Source organism: Theropithecus gelada, chromosome 1 (assembly GCF_003255815.1).
Source record: "Theropithecus gelada isolate Dixy chromosome 1, Tgel_1.0, whole genome shotgun sequence".
Classification (NCBI taxonomy): Eukaryota; Metazoa; Chordata; class Mammalia; order Primates; family Cercopithecidae; genus Theropithecus; species Theropithecus gelada.
In genome coordinates, this window is record NC_037668.1 from 68,878,885 (window position 1) to 68,899,692 (window position 20,808).

The 20,808-nt window shown below is 39.0% G+C and overlaps 1 protein-coding gene across 10 annotated transcripts in view; it reads right to left on the reverse strand.

Moving 5' to 3' along the window:
• Positions 1-20,808, reverse strand: part of SCMH1 (Scm polycomb group protein homolog 1) — a 218,081-nt gene that overhangs the window by 138,221 nt on the left and 59,052 nt on the right. For 3 of the 10 annotated variants that reach the window (XM_025397702.1, XM_025397717.1, XM_025397739.1), the window contains 4 exons: positions 12,115-12,183; positions 11,633-11,656; positions 10,484-10,690; positions 2,454-2,524 (listed from right to left, as the gene is read on the reverse strand). Coding sequence is in view for 4 of the 10 variants with exons in the window: in XM_025397670.1 (XP_025253455.1) it covers positions 2,454-2,524; positions 11,633-11,656; positions 12,115-12,183 (164 nt within the window). In the remaining 6 variants the exon portion in view is untranslated. Of the gene's footprint in view, positions 1-2,453; positions 2,525-3,434; positions 3,578-10,483; positions 10,691-11,632; positions 11,657-12,114; positions 12,193-13,441; positions 13,680-20,808 lie in introns of those variants that run through there. The other 7 variants (XM_025397694.1, XM_025397729.1, XR_003121251.1 and 4 more) reach the window with 6 other exon arrangements.

Sequence of the window (20,808 nt, forward strand, 5' to 3'; positions counted from 1 at the left end):
CCTCTGGGGACTCCAATTACATGTCTATTTGGTCACTTGAAGTTATCCCATAGTTCACTGGTGCTCTTCTCATTTTTTCTAAATTCCTTTTTCTCTTTGTGTTTCATTTTGAATAGTTTCTATTGTTATGTTTACAAGTTTACTAATTTCTTCTGGCATTAATCCAATCTAATGTATTTTTCATTTCCCACATAGTAGCCCAGTGAGTCTTTTCAATATTTTCCATGTCTCTGCTTAATATCTGAACATAATATATTAAAATAATTGTTTTAATGTGTTTGTCTGCTGTTCTATGATCTGTGTAGAGTCTGAGCCAGTTTCAATCAATTATTCCCTAGATGATTGGTTGCATTTTCCTGCCTCTTTGCATGCCTGGTAGTCTTTGATTGAAAGTTAGATCTGGTGAATTTTACCTGTTGGGTACTGGATACTCTTGCATTCCTGTAAATCTTCTTGGGTTTTGTTCCTCGATGCAGTTAAGTTACTCATAAAATAGTTTGATCCTCTTGAGTTTTACCTTTATGATTTGTCAGACTGGACTGAAGCAATGCTCAATAATATAAAGTTCAATGCTCAGTGTTAATTATTTTCCAATACTGAGCAAGACCTTCCTGAGTATTATACCCAATGCCCAATCAATTATGAGATGTTCTAGTCTAACTGGTGAGATCAGGAACTATTCGCAGCCCTGTGTGAGTGCCAGGTTCTATTCCTTTGAATCCTTTCAGATAGTTTTTTCCTTTGGCCTTAGGTAGTTTTCTCATATGCATGTATAAAATGGTAGTCTTTTCCTGGACCCTCTGAAGATCGCTGTGGTTTTGTGTGCAGCTTTCTCCTCTCTGATACTCCATCCTGTAAATTCTAGCCACCTTGGTTTCTCTGGACTCTCATTTTTTTTTCTTCCATTTCTTCCAATTAGGGAGTCTGCTGGGCTCAACATGAGTTCCCTTTCCCTGGGCCATGGTCTGGAAACTGTTAAGACAGCAAGCTAGAAAATCATAGAGGCAGCTCAACTCATTTGATCTAGAGATCACTATTTGGCTGCATGATTTTTAGTGACTTAAAAACCATTGTTGGCTGGGCCCAGTGGCTCACACCTGTAATCCCAGAACTTTGGGAGGCCAAGGTGGGTGGATCACCTGAAATCAGGAGCTAGAGAGCAGCCTGGCCAACACAATGAGACCCTGTCTCTACTAAAAATACAAAAATTAGCCAGGCATGTTGGTGTGTGCCTGTAGTCCCAGCTACTCGGGAGGCTGAGGCAGGAGAACTGCTTGAAGCCGGGAGGCAGAAGTTGCAGTGAGCCAAGATCACGACACTGCACGCCAACCTGGGTGAGAGAGTGAGACTGTCTCAAAACAAAACAAAACAAACCATTATTAACATACACTGTCTTTTTAAAAAAATGGTTTCAGGTGGAAGTATAAATTCAGTCCCTTTCAAATGAAGTCCCGAATTTGTATTTCTACTTAGAAAACAGGCAAAATGCTATGGCCAGGCACGGTGGCTCATGCCTGTAATCCCAGCACTTTGGGAGGCCGAGGCGGGCGGATCATGAGGTCAGGAGATCAAGATCATCCTGGTTAACATGGTGAAACCCCGTCTCTATTAAAAATATAAAAAATTAGCTGGGCATGGTGGCGGGCGTCTATAGTCCCAGCTACTCTGGAGGCTGAGGCAGAAGAATGGCGTGAACCCAGGAGGCGGAGCTTGCATCGAGCCGAGATTGCACCATTGCACTCCAGTCTGGGTGACAGAGAAAGACTCCATCTCAGAAAAAAAAAAAAGAAAAGAAAAAGAAAACAGACAAAATTCAAACTCAACCCAAAATGTTGACAGTGTGAGGAAATAACCTTTGAGTACTAAAGGAAAAGATTGTAGGTAACTTCCTGATGTTTAGCTTTGTTTAGCACCAGAACACTTCTTTGCTTATCAGCCATACCATACACTGATACAGTCAATACCATGCATTGTCTAGGTTACTTAATCCTTGTGGGAAACTCTTGATGACCTCTGATGAGCTCCTGAAATGCTTCACTGAGTGGGACTCCGTGTCAACATTCTTGTAGAAAGATAAGATTGTGACAGGAGTGCTGAGTACAGAGAAAGAAATACTGCTCCATTTTCAACAATGTCTATGGACTATAACTCTCTTTCCTGTCTGAATTAAGAGCTCTAGTAAAAATCAGCAGCTGTTTTCAGTAACACAGAATATCCTCAAGGAGGTAAAGAAGGAGGCAAGGGTGTTACTTGGGATGAAGATGGGAAGAATGTCTGCTGCCAAAACTCACAGTGACCAAATTTCACTTATTGAGCTGTGTTCTTCCCGTAGAAGTTTATTCTGGGGCCCTGAGGTAAGAAGCCCAAGGGCTTCCACCTCCTGTTTTGATTGTCTAAAAACCATTAAAAAATGACTTATCTTCCACCTACTAAAGATGTTGAAAACCAATTACCTGCTTGAAGCAATGGACAGGCGCTGGGACTGAACATGTTTCTTTTAGGTATTTGTCCCAGGTAAAATGACCTGTAAAGGAAATAGAAATCTATATCACAGTCAACTTCCTAAAAAAAATGTTTTCAGGATATAATCTACACTAAACAGTAAGCTATTTGTGGACTGGTTTTGAGCATAAAAAACATATTTTTTTCCTGTTTGAGCTCAAAGGAGTATTAAGGGGAAGAATCTAAGTGACCTGAGCAGATGTTTTAGATTCATGTTTTAAAATAATGGTCTAAAGATGGCTTAGGGTGTTCTTTATGCTCATTCCTAAAGTGATCCAAAATGCCAAAGCAAGATATATCAGTAGTACTTCAAAGAAGTGCCCAGGAAGCTCATGGAAAACAGAATAGAAGAAGCAGAAAGTGGGTGGGGAGATTCCTTTTGAACACTCTGACTCTCAGAAAGGTCCCTCATTGCTGTCAAGTGGCAGCTTTTAACACCCAATATGGTTGGATTCCAGCATCTCAGCTCAGGAAGAATGAAGAAAAGGCTGTCTAGAGACAAGGGGTGAGATGATTTGAGGGGAGGGGAAGCCAGATGAGTGAGATTATAGTTGAAACCTCACTCAAAAAACTGGCTCTCACCTACCCTTACTGCACCCCCACCCTAGCCACAGTGTCTTGCTCTGGGGTACAAAGTGACAAAGATCTGTTAATTTAGAGCAAAGTAGGACCTGGGAAGCATGTCTGATGACAGTAAATAAGAACAAGCTGGGGAGTCTGTAGAATCGTTTAGCCTCTTGAACTGGCCTTACACCCTCTCAAAGTTTGAAGAATACTGTCCTAGATAAACAATCTTCAAGGTGACACTGTGCTGGGGCAAGGGAAAACATATTAAGGTAGGCCATTAGATATGGATCTCATTGGATCACTAAAGATTATCAAATTCTTTATTTAAAGGTTAAACCAATTACCAGTCTCCCCCTAATACCCACCTAGAGGTGACCCCATGATGGAGCAGGGAAGGTCCCAGAGAATCTCACAAGCTAAAACACTGTAGCAAACCAGCATTTCTTGAAGCTTCCTCTGTAGTGGAGCAGCACAGAGCCCCTTTGGGCCATGCAAAAAGCACTAGATGCTGGGAATAAAAATGAGTCACTGAATGATGACATCTAAATCACTCCAAAGATGATGCCAAGACTTTACACTCTATTTATTTTATAGCTTTTGTTTTATAACTGGTTCCTTTCCCACTATCTTTAACTAAGTCAAATAGATTTGAACTATTTCATGAACTGACTGATGATTAATCATCATGACTAGACAGTTAGTCTATAGGGCAAATGAGATGACTCTTTTCTGAAGTCAAGGTTTAAAGACGTTATCAGAATTTAATGAAGAGTTTGCTCCTAGTTTACAGGGCCCTAAAGCAAGGACTGAATACATTTCATCACTGTTTGCTGTTAGAAAAATAAAACATTACAATTTATTATTCCATCCTTACAAATGAAAGATTAAATCAAATAGCAAGTTTTGGATTTCCCTGGATTGAGAATCTTCAACTCTGGCATCTAGAGCAGCACTGTCCAGTAAAACTTTCTGTGCTGACTAAAATGTTCTGTATCTGTGCTAGCCAATAAGGTGGCCACCAGCCACATAACTACTGGACACTTGAAATGTGGGTAGTGTAAGAAATTAAATTTTATTAATTTTAATTAATTTAAATTTAAATCTCCACATGTAACTAATAGTTACTGTATTAGGAAGCACAGACCAAGAATTTTGGTCAGTCCTGGGTAACTGCTTATATTAGCGTAAGTTCTGACTAAAAGCACCCAAGAGACTTTGGTCTTAAGAATAATGGTAGCATCAGGGGTAACACAGTAATTAGGGTATTAATTACAGTTCTCCATTTTACATATCAACCATGGTATTCAATCCCTATTCTGTAATGTACATAGGCTAGAAACCTCAGCCCTTTTACCACTTAGGAAACATTCTATTACTAACTGAATGAAAAGGAACCTCTGTTTAAAGTAGTTCACCCACTGTGATGGCTGGCTGGCTTGAACCATAGCTAGAGGGTATTTTCCTTTTATTTGACTTCTTGGGCTACCTAAGACTTAGTTCCTTATTATCAGGTGAATTGCAAAATAAGGTAATTTTTATGACTCAGTAAGAATGTTTGGACACCTATTGTAATGCCCATGATGAAGCCAGACATAATATGTCTGCCATATCTCCAAGCACTAAAGTAACCACAAAAGAAATAGGACAGGCACCAAGGTATAGATCCAGAGTTAGCAAGCTTTCCGTTAAAGACAATATAATAAAAATTTTATGCTTTCTAGGCCATACAGTCTATGTCATAGCTACTCAGCTCCACTACTCCAGTGTGAAAGCAGCCACAGACAATCTGTGCATAAATTAGCATAGCTGTTCCACTCAAACTTTATTTACACAAACAGGCAGAGGGCTGGATTTGACCTCCCAACAGTAGTTTGCCAGACCTCTGGTATAAATCATTGACTCTCATGTGATACTTATAGTCTCATTTCTTTAAACAAAGTTCTGGGCCCCACCTTCAGAAGTTCTCATTCAGTAGGCTCCAAGTGTGGCCTGAGAACATGTATTTTCCAAGGCTCCCTAGGTAATTTGGATTAACATCTATGACTAAGAACTACTACTGGTGTAGTTTAAATAATGTAATATTGGGAGTTTGAGGATGTTGATAAAAGTCTTGTTTCTATAGCTAACTATCTTGGGTAAATTATTTAATCCTTCCAAGCCTCAGTTTACTCATCTGAAAGATGAAGACGATATCTGTCTTACAAGATTGTACATAGATTCTTCATTCAATAAATATTTAAACTTCTCCAAGTACAAAGAACTGTGTTAAATGTTAGGGGAACAAGGTAAGACATGATTTCTCAATTCATGGAGCTTTCAGTCTAGAGATAAACAGGGACATTAATAAACATAACACAAGTAATCTGTTATGATAATGATAAAGTTAACGAGGTAGTACAGGTTGTCTTGAAAATGCAGAACATGAAAACCTCGTTCATGCTTGGGCTCAGAGATTACTGTGAAAATTAATATTAACTAACAAAGGTATAATGTTTTATAATTTAAACATATAAAATTTGAGTATTTTCAATTATTCCAACATTATAATTCAAAATTATAATTCAAAATATTCAAACAGTATAATTTGAATGTTTTCAATTATTCATTCAACAGATATTTAACTATCCTCTATGTGCCCGGCAATATGACAGGGGTCCCTGCCCTCATTTACTTGCCGGTGTATGATGAGACACAGCTAACACATAATAAATAAACAAGACAGTAAGTGAAAAGAACTTGAAGGGAATAAAATGAGGTGATGCGATAGAGACTGGGAGCTATCTTAGTAAAGTTACGGACAGATACTCTTCAGAGGAAATGTCTGAGCTAAGACTTCACAGATGAGAAAAAGTCAGCCATCTCCTTTACTAAATAATGCTTATAAAAGTGTTTTTATAAACGCTGATGCATACCACATGATGTTTACATTTATTATTAAAAAAGAAAAAAAGGTCCCTGCCCTGAAGGGACTTAAAAATGGCATTAACGTACCTTGGCCCATAAAATATAAAGCACAAGAGATCACCTAGTTAAATGCATGAATCACTTTCTCTAATTTCATTCATTCAGCAAATATTTACTGAATACCTACTATATGTTAAGCCTGGTTCTAGGCACTGGTGATATATAGCAAAATACAGTGCAGCCGAAGTCTCTGCCCACATGGAGCTTACATTCTAACGGGAAAGACAGACAATAAACAAACAAACAAACAAATACGTCAGCTGGTCCAGAGGGTAACAGAGACACCACATTAATTATACAATTCCTGGCTATTTTGAAATTTAAAAAAATAAAAGTAAGAGGTAAAAAAGGTGTGCTATTTTAGGCAGGGCAGTCAAAAAAGGCATCTTGATAAGGTGATATAAAAGTTGAGATTTGGGCCGGGTGTGGTGGCTCACTCCTGTAATCCCAGCACTTTGGGAGGCCGAGGTGGGCAGATCACCTGAGGTCAGGAGTTCAAGACCAGCCTGGCCAACATGGGGAAACCTTGTCTCTACTAAAAGAAATACAAAAATTAGCTGGGCGTGGTGCCAGGCACCTGTAAATCCCAGCTACTTGGGAGGCTAAGGCAGGAGAACTGCTTGAACCTAGGAGGTGGAGGTTGCGATGAGCTGCGATCGCGCCACTGCACTCTAGCCTAGGCGACAGAGTGAGACTCCGTCTCAAAAAAAAAAAAAAAAAAAAAAAAAAAGTTGAGATTTGAATGGTCCTTTCAGCCTCTGCTTAAATACTTCCAATCATGCGACACTCATTATTTAGCTATTACTCAACAGTACAAATGGACAGACTACTCTTTATAGTCAGCCAACATCTGCCTTCTAACCTCTACTGATCCTAGATATATCTAATCTCTATGTCCCAAATCCCTTGACTGCTCCTCATTTGACAGGCTTGTTACTCGTGTCTGGCTACTGTTCTGGCCACATTCCTTTACAAGAACTCCACTTTGTTCAACCTAAATGTGAACCCAAATTCCTAAAAGCAATTAAGGATAATCAATGTCTTTAGATCAGAAATTCCACTCCACTAACACCGTATAAATAGTGTTCTATGTACCAAAGTTTAAACAACAATATATTTGTTAAACGCCACTGATGGTAATTTAAGTGTCTTTATTTTATTTTGAGACATGGTCTTGCCTTGAGTCAGTGTCAGGCTACAGTACAGTGGTGTGAACACAGCTAATTGCAGCCTCGACCTCCTGGGCTCAAGCGATCCTCTCATCTCAGCCTCCCTAGTAGCTGGGACTACAGGTGTGTGCCACCATGCCTAGCTAATTTTTGCATTTTTTGTAGAGACAGGGCTATGCCAAGTTGCCCAGCCTGTTCTTGAACTCCTGAGTTCAAGCGATCTACCTGCCTCGGCTGCCCAAAGTGCTGGGATTACAGGTATGAGTCACAGATTTGGGATTTGTCCTAAGGGTGAGATTTGTCCTAAGGGTGGGACTAATGGACAAAGAGCGTGCACAGTTTAGATTTTGATACAACATATATATTGCTGAAATATCCTCTAGAAAGAATATACTGATTTTTTTTTTTTTTTTTTCTTAGAGAGAGGGTTTCCCTGTGGAGTCCAGGCTAGTCACAAACTCCTAGACTTGTCCTCCTCCTGCCTTGGACTCCCACACTGTGGGGATTACAAGTATAAGCCAAATTTTTTTGTTTGTTTGTTTTTGTTTTTGTTTTGAGACAAAGTCTCACTCAGATACCCAGGATGGAGTGTGGTGGCACAATCATACCTCACTGTAACCCCGATCAGGACTCAAGCAACCCTCCGCGCTCAGTTTCCAGAGTAGCTGGGACTACAGGTGTGCGTCAGAATGCTTGGCTAATTCTTTTCTTTTTAGTAGAGACAAGGTCTCACTACATTGCCCAGACTCAATTTCTATTCCTACCAAAAGTACACAGTGTGTTTACCACATATTTGCTAAAACTGTGTTTTAACAATTTCTATAATTTTGACAAATCTTATCAGTGAAAAAATAAAATAATATTATAATTTTATTTATAATTTTTGATTACTAATAAAGTCAAAGATCTCTTTAGGCTTATCAGCCAGTTTGTATTTTAGTTAGCCATTTTTATGCTGAGATATTCTTTTGTTTTCTCACAGACTCTAGGAGTTCTTTGTAGATTAAGGAAAAGTCATTAGAAGAATTTTTACTTAAAAGAAATAAAGCATCTAGAAAAAGTGTTCTTTCCACTATAACACAGGTCCCTCTGAAAAGACACAGACTTTCAGGCAACAGAAAGAGACGCTTAGATAAGGAAGAGAAATCAGAGGTGTTTTGGAGGGTCCAGGCAGATATCCTGATACGAGAAAGGTCTGGATGTGGGAGGCTTCACAGATGTAGAATCTTAACATTCAAGCTACCAAGGACGTTAGTGTTTCCTAAAACTCATGGCTTTCTTGGTCCCATATCTTTGCTCATGTTACTCACACTCAGTGACTAAAGCTCAGCAAAAATTTTACATTTTCTGTCAGAAGGCTTTGCAGAGAAAGGCTGGACAAATTCTACCATTTCCCTATCTCCTATATAATCATAATTATTTATGTAAGTTCTTTATGGATGGGGGCTCATATTCATTTTAAAAATATTTAAATGTTTAACACAGTGCCTGAAATTTAATAGAGGCTCAATATGAGTTTCTGAGTGAATGAAAAGAAGCACGCAAGTAATAATCCTATTCTTTCTTGGATTAATAAAATAATACCTGGGATATAGTTCTGAAAACTATACTCTGAGAGAGAGCAAATCTGAGTTTAAATGATTACCTAGTGATGGTAAACAGACCCAAAACCATGTCACCTGAGGACCAGGTGAAGGAACATGAACAATTAGCATGAGTAAAAAAGTGAAGTCTCAGAGCCATCCCCCATCCATCCAACAAGTATTGATAGTGTGTGTCAAAGCACTGTGCTGGGTGCTGGACACATAACTGTGATCAAAATATCATCCTTGACCTCACACAGTTTCAGTCTAGTGACAGACAGAGAATCTAGTGAGGGACAGAGACTAAACAGTCACCACTAAGATAATATGATAAGTGCTATACTGGAGAGACAGAGGGTGCTATAGGAGCACGCAGAGTGCTTGTGGAAGCTTACCAAAGGAAGAAAGCTCTAGGCTTCTAAGCTAAAGTGTAAAAGGATAAGCAGGAGTCAAAGAAAAAGGAAACACTTTTTGTTTGTTTCAGACAGAAAGAAAGGCATTATAAAGGCTCAGACATGAGAAAAAGCAGTTCTAAAAGCAGATCTTTTGGTATGGCTGCTGGGTGGAGTTTAAAGAAAAAGTAGTTTAGAAAAAAGGTTACAGATAACGGCAGTGTTCAGGCATTAGAGAGCCCAATATACTATATTACTGAGAAGAGGAAGCATTCAAGGTTTTGGGGTGAAGTCATTCTGGCTGTAAAGAATGGGCAGGAGGGGGATAGGGCTGGAGGCAAAAAGACCAGTTAGGAAGCTGTTTTAATAATCTAGGTGTGAGATGACTGTGGCTTCAACTATTAAAGTGGCAGGGTGGCAATGAGAAGGCAGTCCCTAGAGGTTCCTTCTAAAAATCAGGGTAAGTGAAAAATAGGCTAACCCTGTTTCAAATGGCCAGAAAGTTAGAGGGATGACTAACAGAAATTACAAAAAGCAAATTTTGGCCCAATAAATATGTCTAAATATGAAATGAATTACCTGAGGAGCTTCTAGGTTCTCAACAACTTGAGGAGTTCAAGGTTAAGACATTTTACAAAAAATTCAAAATGTTGAATTTTAAATGCTGGGCAAGAATACATTATTTTGTGGTCTTTTCCAACTTTGAGATTCCACAGATCTACTGAATTTTGTTTCAGTTTGCTATTTGGAGCTGCTCCTTATGCTAGATGGTAAAAACGAAATATGCAGGATTAACTTATATATCAGAGGATATGCCTATGCAACCAATGCTCTAAGAAAAATACACTTTCAAATTTTAACATCTTTTAGTAACTGATATACTCTATGTCAAATCGAGTACCCACATTTCACAACTCCCCATCAACAGTTTACAATATGCCTTAAGCTGTCACTGAGTTACAATTGTTATTATCATTCATATTAGCTACAAAACCAAAAACAGCAGCTATCACTGTCTTCCATTTGCCTGTACCATGCCAGACTACATCCAATATCTCCTGTGTTCATTATAACCTGCAAAGTAGTTTTATTCCCATTTTAAAGATGAGGAAATAGGCTTAGAAAGATTAAGTAATTTGCCTGAAGTCACAAAACTGGTAAGTGGGAATAGGAATTTGAACCAAGGCCTGTCTGACTCCTATGTCCATGTTTTTTCTACCACACATCAGTACCTTAAAAAGCTTGAGGAAAGTTTTAAAGAATAATAAAAAATAACTATCATTTATCAAGTGCCAGGCACCTTTACCTGCATTATTTCATTTCATTCATTTCTTCAGCTCACATTCATAGAATGCTTCACTTCAAAGAATGTCAGAAGATTTGACTTAGAGTAAAGTCTGAGTATAGCCGCTGAACAGAATGAAAATCATAATAATCCTCCAAAGTTGAAAAGTATTTGAGAGTTTTTAAGATGTTTTCACATCCATTAGCTCATGTAATCTTCTTTACAACCCTGTGAAGTAGGCAGAATGGGATTATTATCCCCATTTTACAAATAAGAAAACTAAGGATCAGAGTCACAAAGTTACTAAGTGGCAGAACTGGCTCTCAAAAAGCCTAGGAGTTCTGACTCCTAGTCTAGTGTTCTACTACTTCATGTTATCTTCTGTGTCATTGGGCAATGCAAAGTAATATGTTGCAGGGAAGAAAGGCAAGAGGAGGCAAACAGACAATGATAATAATAGAGCTAAATATATATCAAGTTGTAACAAAATATATCAAAATAATTTGAACAAAAATTGATAAAGGTATCTGGATATCAAAATCTATGCAACATATAAAAGGATTTTAAAGGATTCTAAGATGTTAAGACTGATGTTTATGCAGGAACTCTGATTGAGAAGTATTAGAACTAGTTTTATTACTCAAATCTCAGTCCTGAAGTACACCAACCAGGGAGGAAAACCAAATGCAATTATCGGTCTGACTTCTTACTTGATAATATTTTAATATTTCAGTTTTTATTTGTGAATAAAGTTAGAAAATGTTTAGGTTTAGTTTCAGTTCAATTTACCTTACAAGTATTTTTTGGGGGGGAAAAATCCCACCAAACACTGATTTATGGATGGCAGGGGTTTGTTTTAGTTCTGGATTCAGTAAATTAAGATGGTACTTCCAGTTTGGTTCAGTTCCTGTTCTTCCCTATACCCTATGTAATTAACCACCTTCCCTCCCTTCTTGTTAGCTTGGTCTGTGGCCTACTGATAAGCAGGACTTGATGTGACAGCTGAGATGAAGTACATGGGATAATTAGGCAGACAAGAGCACAGGATTCACTGGTTTCTGAGACAGAGACACATGGAATTCTTTTCCTAGTTGGTTAAAACTGGTTATAATCTAATCCCTGGTTTACCAATTACCCTTATTTAACAGAAACACAAGAAAAATAGCTTACCTAGCTCCAGGATGTCAGCAGTTTCTAGTAAAGAAAAAAAATGTTGGAGCATAAGTCATTAAGACAAACAACCAATATGATGGAAGGTGAAATTCTGGGGTAAAACAGGAAATTGAGCATTTGTCTAGTTCAGTTATCTTATCCTAAAAGACACTGAGATTCTTAGTAGTCATTGTGGAAGCACACCACCCAATTTTGCCTATTCCCAAGCCTATAAAAACTATAGAAAACCAGAGAGGCTAAGCAACTGTGCCTAAAACTATGAAGCTAATTTGGCATTACCTATACTCAGAATCTAGGTTTCCTATTTCCAGCTAAAACAAAGTATATTGCTTATGACCAATATCTCTGTAAACTGCAATATTTGCTTCTGATATAACAAGTGAGTTACTTGTAACTCAGACCTCTAAGAACAAAGGTTTTATGGGAGAAGATGTTGAGTAAAGTTTTTCCACACCAAACGGAGTTTTTTCCCCCCTTACCTTGATATTGGGATGCAGACTCTGATAGGTGACCATATTTGTGTTTTCTAACATCATTCCAGTCTATCACTGCAGGGGGAGAGAAAAATAGTCATGTGGAAAGAAAATATAAGATTAAATACTTTTCCAATTTGGCAGTATGTATTAACAGTTTTTAATATAGTAATCCACTTCTGAGAATCTATGCTAGGGAAAAATACTCCAAAACACAAGAAAAAGGTTTCATGTAAAAAGCTTTAGCATTGTTTATAATAACAAAAAAAGGAACATCTAAATCTTCAAAATAGAAGACTGATTAAGATTTGATAATACAAACACTTGACAAAGTATGTTGAAGCTATTAAATTTTTACAAAGGCTAAAGAACAAATGGGAAAATGTTTATGTTACAATGTTATTAGGTAAAATATGGGAACAATATTTTATATTCATGGAATGATCACAATTATTTAAAACACTAAAAACAAATAGCACCCCAGTTATGGGCTCAACTGTATCCTCCAAAACTTCATGCTAAAGTCCCCACTCCGCAGCACCGTAGAATGTAACTGTATTTGTGATGGCAGTGGTGGGCCATCTGGAGCAGCTGCTGTCATCATGCCGGCTGCAGCAGAGAGGCACAGCTGGGAATGCACGCTCCATGGGGCCGGTGGGAGCCTGGGAGCAGGCAGGAGTCCCGCCATTCTGGGCACAGCTGCAGCCACCCAAACCGAGGCTGCAAACCCAGACCTCCTGCTCCATGGAACAGGAAGGAGCCCTGCCCCGACGGGCACAGCTGCAGCCCCCCAAATGTGGCTGCAGACCCAGGTACCCCTGCACTCTTGGGGGTCCAGGAAGGACCCCTCTGCCCTTGCAGGATCAGAAGTGCCTGCTCCCCTTGCCTGGCTTCTCCCTGCTGTTGGCACCAGCTCTGATCTTGGAGCAAAGTCAGGGCGGAGCCTGGGTGCTATGAATGGCAGCAGGAGGCAGAAAGATTCCTAAGCAGAAAAGGGCGGATCCCTGGTGAGGCCCACCTTCAGGCCAGGGAGGGTCTGAAGGCTGGGGGCTGAACTGCCAGTCCTGCAGACTGGAGTGGGGACTTGTGGTGCCTTTTCCAGGCCTGCCCATGGCCACCCACAGACCAATGGGCACACACTTCCTCACCTCTGGGGTCCATAAAAACCCTAGGAACAGCCAGAGCAGAGCAGAGGAGGAGCCACCCATTCTAGGGCCTCCTCTTTGCTGAGAGCTACAGAAATGACGTGACAACCTGCCTGCAGAGAGGAGCCACCCACTCTAGGACCTCCTCTCTGCAGAGAATTGAGTGAACACTTGTTGGGACAACCTACCTGCAGAGAGGAGCTATCCTTTCTGCTAGGGCTGAACACTCACTGGGACATCCTGGCACTGTGGGTCATCTCTGAGCTGTTCTATTGCTCAATACAGATCCTCTTCATCTTGCTCACCCTCAGCTTGTCTGCATATCTCCTTCTTCCTGGTCGCAGGACAAGAACTCAGGACCTGCTGAATGGTGTGGCTAAAAGAGTTGCCGTAACACCAACAGGGCTGAAACATGCCCCCTGCTTGCCGCAGTTTGGGCAAGGAGAAGGAGGGAAGAGCTGCAGCCCTTTGGGGAGCCCAGACCTGGGAGACTCTGGAGCCAGGGCTGTGACTTCCACTTTGGGGCCCTGTGGTTCCTCCAAGCTTTTGGGCGCTACTGCATTCCCCAGTGCCAGCCAGGGAAACTGCTTGTGGTGCGCCTGGTCCAGCTGCAGCCTCACAGAGAGCTGCTGACACCTGGAGCTGCCCACCTTGCGGCAGGAGCTGGTGTGTCTGACTGCGCAGTAGATGGACCCCAAGCTTGCTCATACACACTCCTCACCACTCCATGCCTAACTCTAGTCTCTCTTGGAGGCGAGGGATCCAGGCTGATAGCGTAAGCAGCCTGCCAGGCCAAGTGAGTGGAACGAGCCCAGTGGGCCCAAGCAAAACTCAGGCAAATGCACCACTGGCCACAGGTTTCTGACCAGAAAAGCAACACTCCTAGGACCCCACAATATTTGGAGAAAGGGTCTTTAAAGAGATAATTAAATTAAAATGAGGTCACTAAGGTGGTCACTAATTCAGCATGACTGGTGTTATCATAAGAAGAGAAAGTTTGGACACAGGTACAGAGAAAAGATCATGTAATTATTAACACAGGGAGAAGCCTCAGAAGGTAAGGAGTGAGGCCTCAGAAGAAAGAAATCAACCTTGCCAATGCCTTGATCTTAGACTTCTAGCCTTCAGAATTGTGAGGAAATAAATTTCTGTTGTTTAAGCCACCTAGTCCATGATATTTGTTACAAGCAGCCCTGGAAACTTATGCAACTGCGGAAATTATCATTAGAAAAAATATATAAGTAAACACAGCAAATATAAACAACTGGTTATCTTTGGGTGGTAGTACTGGGTTCCCTGACACCGTCCCCACTTTCTGTTTTATAATCTTATATATTTTCAAATTTTCCATAAAGAGGATACATTACTCATATAAGGAGAATATATTTTCCTCAGTTGAAATTTTAGATTCATCTACTGACCCTACTACTTTCTCACCATCAATCACCTATCATGTCTTTACTTAACTTCTTGTCCAGCTCCAACTCCATGGTCCTCACTAACATCATTGTCTGGCAAACACTCTTAATTCCTTCCCATCTCTTTTTTGTCAAACATACCTACTAAAGGCTCAATCCTAAATCTGGTTAAAGCCACGTATCGACCTATACTGTGCCTACCCCAGCAGCTCACCAGTGCTGAAGAAAAACAAATGCAAGCTTATTGGTCTCATTTTAAACTCATAGCTATAATTCTCAAATGCCACTTTACACCGCCCAGAAATAATCATACCACATTTCTACACTACTTTTCCATTTTCTAAAAAAAAAAAATTCATATCTTTCTCTCTCTCCTCAAACTCCAAATATACTCTCCCCAACTTCACTCTCAGGGAATTCAGGATTCATTGAGAAAACAGAAGTAAGAGTAAGCCCTTCCACTCATTTCATGACGGTAGAGACTTGATCTTGTTTAGTGGTGAATCCCCAGTATGTAGTATAGTAACAGGGACTCATTAAATGTTTGGTGAATAAATTACCTATTCATTCATGGTTTTTTCTGACTTCTCTCCTGTTACTGTGGATGAAGTGTCTGTTTTTATCAAAAGCCAACCCTCCATATTAGCTGCAGGTCCCATAGTCTCTCATCCTCTCAAAAACTTTGCAAGTATCCCCCCACCTTTTTTTTTTTTTTTTTTTTTTTTGCTATTCTTTGTAATTGGCCAACAATAATTTTACATATTTTTGGGGTATAGTGATGTTTCAATACAAATACACATTGTGGAATGATCAAACCAGAGTACAGCAATTAGTATATCCATCACTTCAGATATTTATCATTTCTTTGTGGTGAGAACATTAAAAATTCTCTCTTTAGCTATTTTGAAATATATAATACATTATTATTAACTACAGTCAACATGCTCTGCAATAGAACACCAGAACTACTCCTCCTATCTAACTATAACTTTCTGTTATATCTCCCTTTTATCTATATCAATGTATCTCCAATGTATCTCCCTTTTATCTATACTCACCCCTCCCCTCCCAGCCTCTGGTTATCACCATTCTACTCTCTACTTCTATAAGTTAGACTTTTTTTAGATTCTACATGTGAGATTATATGATATTTGTTGTTCTGTGCCTGACTTCAACATTATATCCTCTAGGTTCATCCACGTTGCCAAAAATGACAGAATTTCCATTTTTTAAGGCAGAATGTATTCCACTGTGTATATACACCACATTTTAAAATCCATTCATATATTGATGGACACTTAAGTTATTCCCATATCTTGGCTACTGTGAATAGTGCTGCAATGAATATAGGCATGCAGATGAAGCTATCCCTTTAACATACTGATTTCATTGCCTTTGGGGATATAGCCAGTAGTGGGACTGATGAATCATATGGTATTTCTATTTTGTGTTTTGAGGAACCTCCATCCTGTTTTTCAAAATGGCTGTACTAATTTGTGATATCCACAACAGTGTATAAAGGTTCCTTTTTCTTGTAATCCTTGTCAATATTTATCTTTCATCTTTTTGATAACAGCCAACCTAACAGGTGTTGGCTGTAGGGTATCTCACTGTGGTTTTCATTTGCATTTCTCTGATGATTAGAGATGTTGGACTTTTTTTTCATATATCTGTTGCCCATTTATATGTTTTCTTTTGAAAAATATCTATTCAAGTTCTTTGCTTATTTTTAACAGGGCTGTTTTCTTGTTACTGAGTAGTCTGAGTTCCTAGTATATTTCAGATATTAGTCCCTTCTCCACTGTATGATTTGCAAATATTTTCTCCCAATCTGTGGGTTGTCTCTTCACTCTATTATTTCCTTTTCTGTGCAGTAGCTTTTCACTTGAATGCAATTCCATTTGTCTATTTTTGCTTTTATTGCTTATGCTTTTGAGTTCAAATCAGAGAAATCTGTCCAGACCTCTAGCAGTTTTATAGTTTCAGTTTCATAGTTTCAAGTCTTTAATCCATTTTGAGTTGATTCCTGTATGAGGGGTGAGATAAAGATCCACTTTGATTCTTCTGTTTGTGGATATCCAGTTTTCCCAATACCACTTTTTGAACAGATTTTCCTTTCCCCAATGTGTGTTCCTGTCAAAAAGCAATTGACTGTAGATGCACGGGTTTATTTCTGGGCTCTCTGTCCTATTTCATCAGTAGATTTGTCTGTTTTTATGCCAGCACCATGCTTTTTTGATTACTATAGCTTTGTAATAAACTTTGTAATACAGTAGTGTGATGTCTCCAGCTTTGCTCTTTTTGGTCAAGATTGTTTGGCTATTTGGGATCTTTTGTGGCTCTACATTAATTTTAGCATTGTTTTTTCTCCTTCTGTGAAGAATGACATTAGAATTTTGATGGCGGTTGCATTAAATCTGTAGATTTCTTCTGGTGGTATAAATATTTTCACAATATTAATTTTTCCCATCCATAAACACTAGATATCTTTCCACTTATTTGTGATATCCTTAATTTCCTTTATCAGTGCCTTACAGTTTTCAGCGTATAGATCTTTCACTTCCTTGGTTAAAGTTACTTCTATGTATTTTACTTAGAAGTAAGTGGTATTGTAATATGACCCAGCCATCCCATTACTGGGTATATACCCAAAGGATTATAAATCATGCTGCTATAAAGACACACGCACACGTATGTTCATTGCGGCACTATTCACAATAGCAAAGACTTGGAATCAACCTAAATGTCCATCAGTGACAGACTGGATTAAGAAAATGTGGCACATATACATCATGGACTACTATGCAGCTATAAAAAAGGATGAGTTTGTGTCCTTTGTAGGGACATGGATGCAGCTGGAAACCATCATTCTCAGCAAACTATCACAAGAACAGAAAACCAAACACCGCATGTTCTCACTCATAGATGGGAACTGAACAATGAGATCATTTGGACTCGGGAAGAGGAACATCACACACCAGGGCCTATTATAGGGAGGGGGGAGAGGGGAGGGATTGCATTGAGAGTTATACCTGATGTAAATGACGAGTTGATGGGTGCTGACGAGTTGATGGGTGCAGCACACCAACATGGCGCAAGTATACATATGTAACAAACTTGCACGTTATGCACATGTACCCTAGAACTTAAAGTATAATAATAAAAAAAAGAAAAAAAAAAGTAGTAAGTGGTATTGTAAATGGGATTGCTATTGTAAATGGGATTGTTTTCTTAATTTCTTTTCCGGAAAGTTCATTGTTAGTGTATAGAAATGCTGCTGACTTTTGTTAGTTGATTTTGTATCCTGCAACTTTACTGGATTTGTCTAATTCAAATGGTGTTTTGGTGCAGTCTTTAAGATTTTCAATATGTAAGATCATGTTGTCAGCAAACAGAGACAATTTCATTTCACCCTTTCCTATTTGGATGCCTTTTATTTCTTTTTCTTGCCTAATTGCTTGGGCTAGGACTTCTGATACTATGTTGAACAGAAGTGGTAAGAGTGGGCATCCTTGTCTTATTCTAGATCTTATAGGAAAATCCTTCAACTTCTTACCATTGAGGACAAGGTTAGCTATGTGTTGAGGAACATTCCTTCTATACCTAATATATTGAGAGTTTTCATTATGAAAGGATGTTGAATTTTGTCAAATGCATTTTCTCCATCTATTGAGATGATCATGTGATTTTTGTCCTTCATTCTGTTATATGGTGAGTCACATTTATTCATCTGCATCACATCCCAAGGGCAAATTTCACTTAATCATGGTGAATGATTCTTTTAATATACTGCTGAATATGGTTTCTTAGTATTTTGTTGAAGATTTTTGCATCTATGTTCATCAGTGAGATTGGTCTGCAGTCTTCTTTTTCCTCTTACCATTCAGATAAAGGGAGATGTAGTCTTCTCTTGTCGTATCTTTGTCTAGCTTTGGTATCAAGGTACTGCTGGCCTCATAAAATAAATTTTGAAGAATTCCCTCCTCTTCAACTTTCTGGAAGAGTTTGAGAAGGACTGGTATTTGTTCTTAAGTGTCTGGTACAATTCAGCTATGATGCCATTAGGTCCCAGGCTTTACTCTGATAGGAGACTTTTAATTACTAATTGAATCTCATTACTCATAATTGGACTATTCAGATTTCTAACTGCTTTGTGATTCACTCTTCATAAACTATATATTTCTAGCAATGGATTCATTTCTTCTGGTTGTTCAATTTGTTGGCTTATAACTGTTCATAGTAGTCTTCCATGATCCTTTGTATTTCTATGTTACCAGTTGTAATATCTCCTCTTTCAGTGAGTTTTATACTTTCATATGTTTTCACATTACTGATTAACGTTCTCTTCTGAATTCCCTTTAGCATTTCTTGTAAGGCTGGTCTAGTAGGGATAAATTCTCTGTTTTTGTTTGAGAAAGTCTTGATTATCCCTTTGTTTTTGAAAGACAGGATTGCTGGGTATAGCATGCTTTGCTAGCAGTGTTGGTTTTTGTGTGTTTTTTCCTTTCAGGGTTTTGAATAATATCATCGTACTCTCTTCTGATCTGCAAGGTTTCTGCTGTGAAATCCACTGATAGCCTTAGGGTGCTTCCCTCACATGTGACAACTCACTTTTCGCTTGCTGCTTTCAACTCTCTCTAACTTATAATTTGATTACAACTTGCCTTGGTGTGGATCTTTTTAGGTTCATCTTATTTGGTGTTCTTGGACTTCCTGGATCTGGCTTTCTATTTCCTTCCCCAGGCTTAGGAAGTTTTCTGACGTAATTTCTTTGAATATATTTTATTTCTTCTCTTTCTGACATATCAATAATGCATATGTTGTCCACTTGATGGTGTCCCACAGGTCTCATAAACTCTATTTAAACTATCCTTTTCATTCTGCTTTCTTTTTGCTCAGATTGGATTTTTTTCAATGACCTGTCTTTGATTTCATCAATCCTTTCTTCTGCTTCATCGAATCTGCTGTTGAACACCTCCATTGAATTTTTTAGTTCAGTTATAGTACTTTTCACATCTTTGATGTCTATTTGGTACTATTTTATACTTTCTATCTCTTTGTCAAAGTTCTTAGTTTGTTCTTTCATTGCTCTTTTGACTTCAGTGAACATCTTTATAACCATTATCTTAAATTCTCTGTCAGGCGAATCACATATCTCTATTTCACTTGTGGAGATTTCTCTCTCTCTCTCTTTTTTTTTTTTAAATAGAATCTCTGTTCTTTGATTTTTGTATTAGCTTCTATGCATTAAATAAGAATATAACCTCTCCCCAACTTGTCAGACTGGCTTCATGTAGGAGAAGGATCTCACCAATCCATCCAGCCAAAAATTTTAAGGCACTCTCTAATCTCTGTGTTTATTCAGACTGCTGTCTCTTTTATGATGGTTCCCTCAAGCTTAGGATGTGCCACATTCTGTCAATATCCCCACAATACCATAGAGTAGGAGCCAGAATCTCTAGATGTAGCTGGAGATGTTGAGGTACTGAATGGGTTTTCCATTTCCTTCTATCTTCACAGTTGAGCCTGAGCATTTATGTCCCACTCTCCCTGCACTAAGCTAACGAGATCTGTGGCAAAAAACTGTACTCACATTCAGGTTGCACCCTCTGATCCTGGGGAGCAGCTCATAGAAGTGGTCCTACTGTACGTCCCCCTTTTTGTTTGCTGTGGTCTAAGGCTACTCAGGAATGCAAAGCTCCACTGATTCCCAAATCTTGTCCCTTGGGTGGAAGCTATAGAAGTTGTGGCACTTGAGCCATGACCAAACTCCTTCGAGGAAGAATGAGTAGCCTTGGATTTATCACTGAGATTAGCTAGAGGACTACTGTTTGTTTTCCCATCAGATCCCAAATGCAAGTTCATCAGAAGCCAGGCTGTCAAGTAGCCACTGGAAGTATGTGCTATAAGCCCCTTTTGGAGAACAAATGGGACCTACATGTTCCTACTTCCTTTCTGTACTGCTCATAAGAGGTATGACCTCTGAAGGTATTTGTATACCTATTTAAAGCCATCCCATTGTTCTGTGATCTAGAAAAACTCATCTATGCCTAGTCCCCTTGGCTCCCAGAGCTAAGATGTTTAGGATGTAATCCTTTGGGAGATAGCTGTAAAAGTTGGGGCACTCATGTGGACAT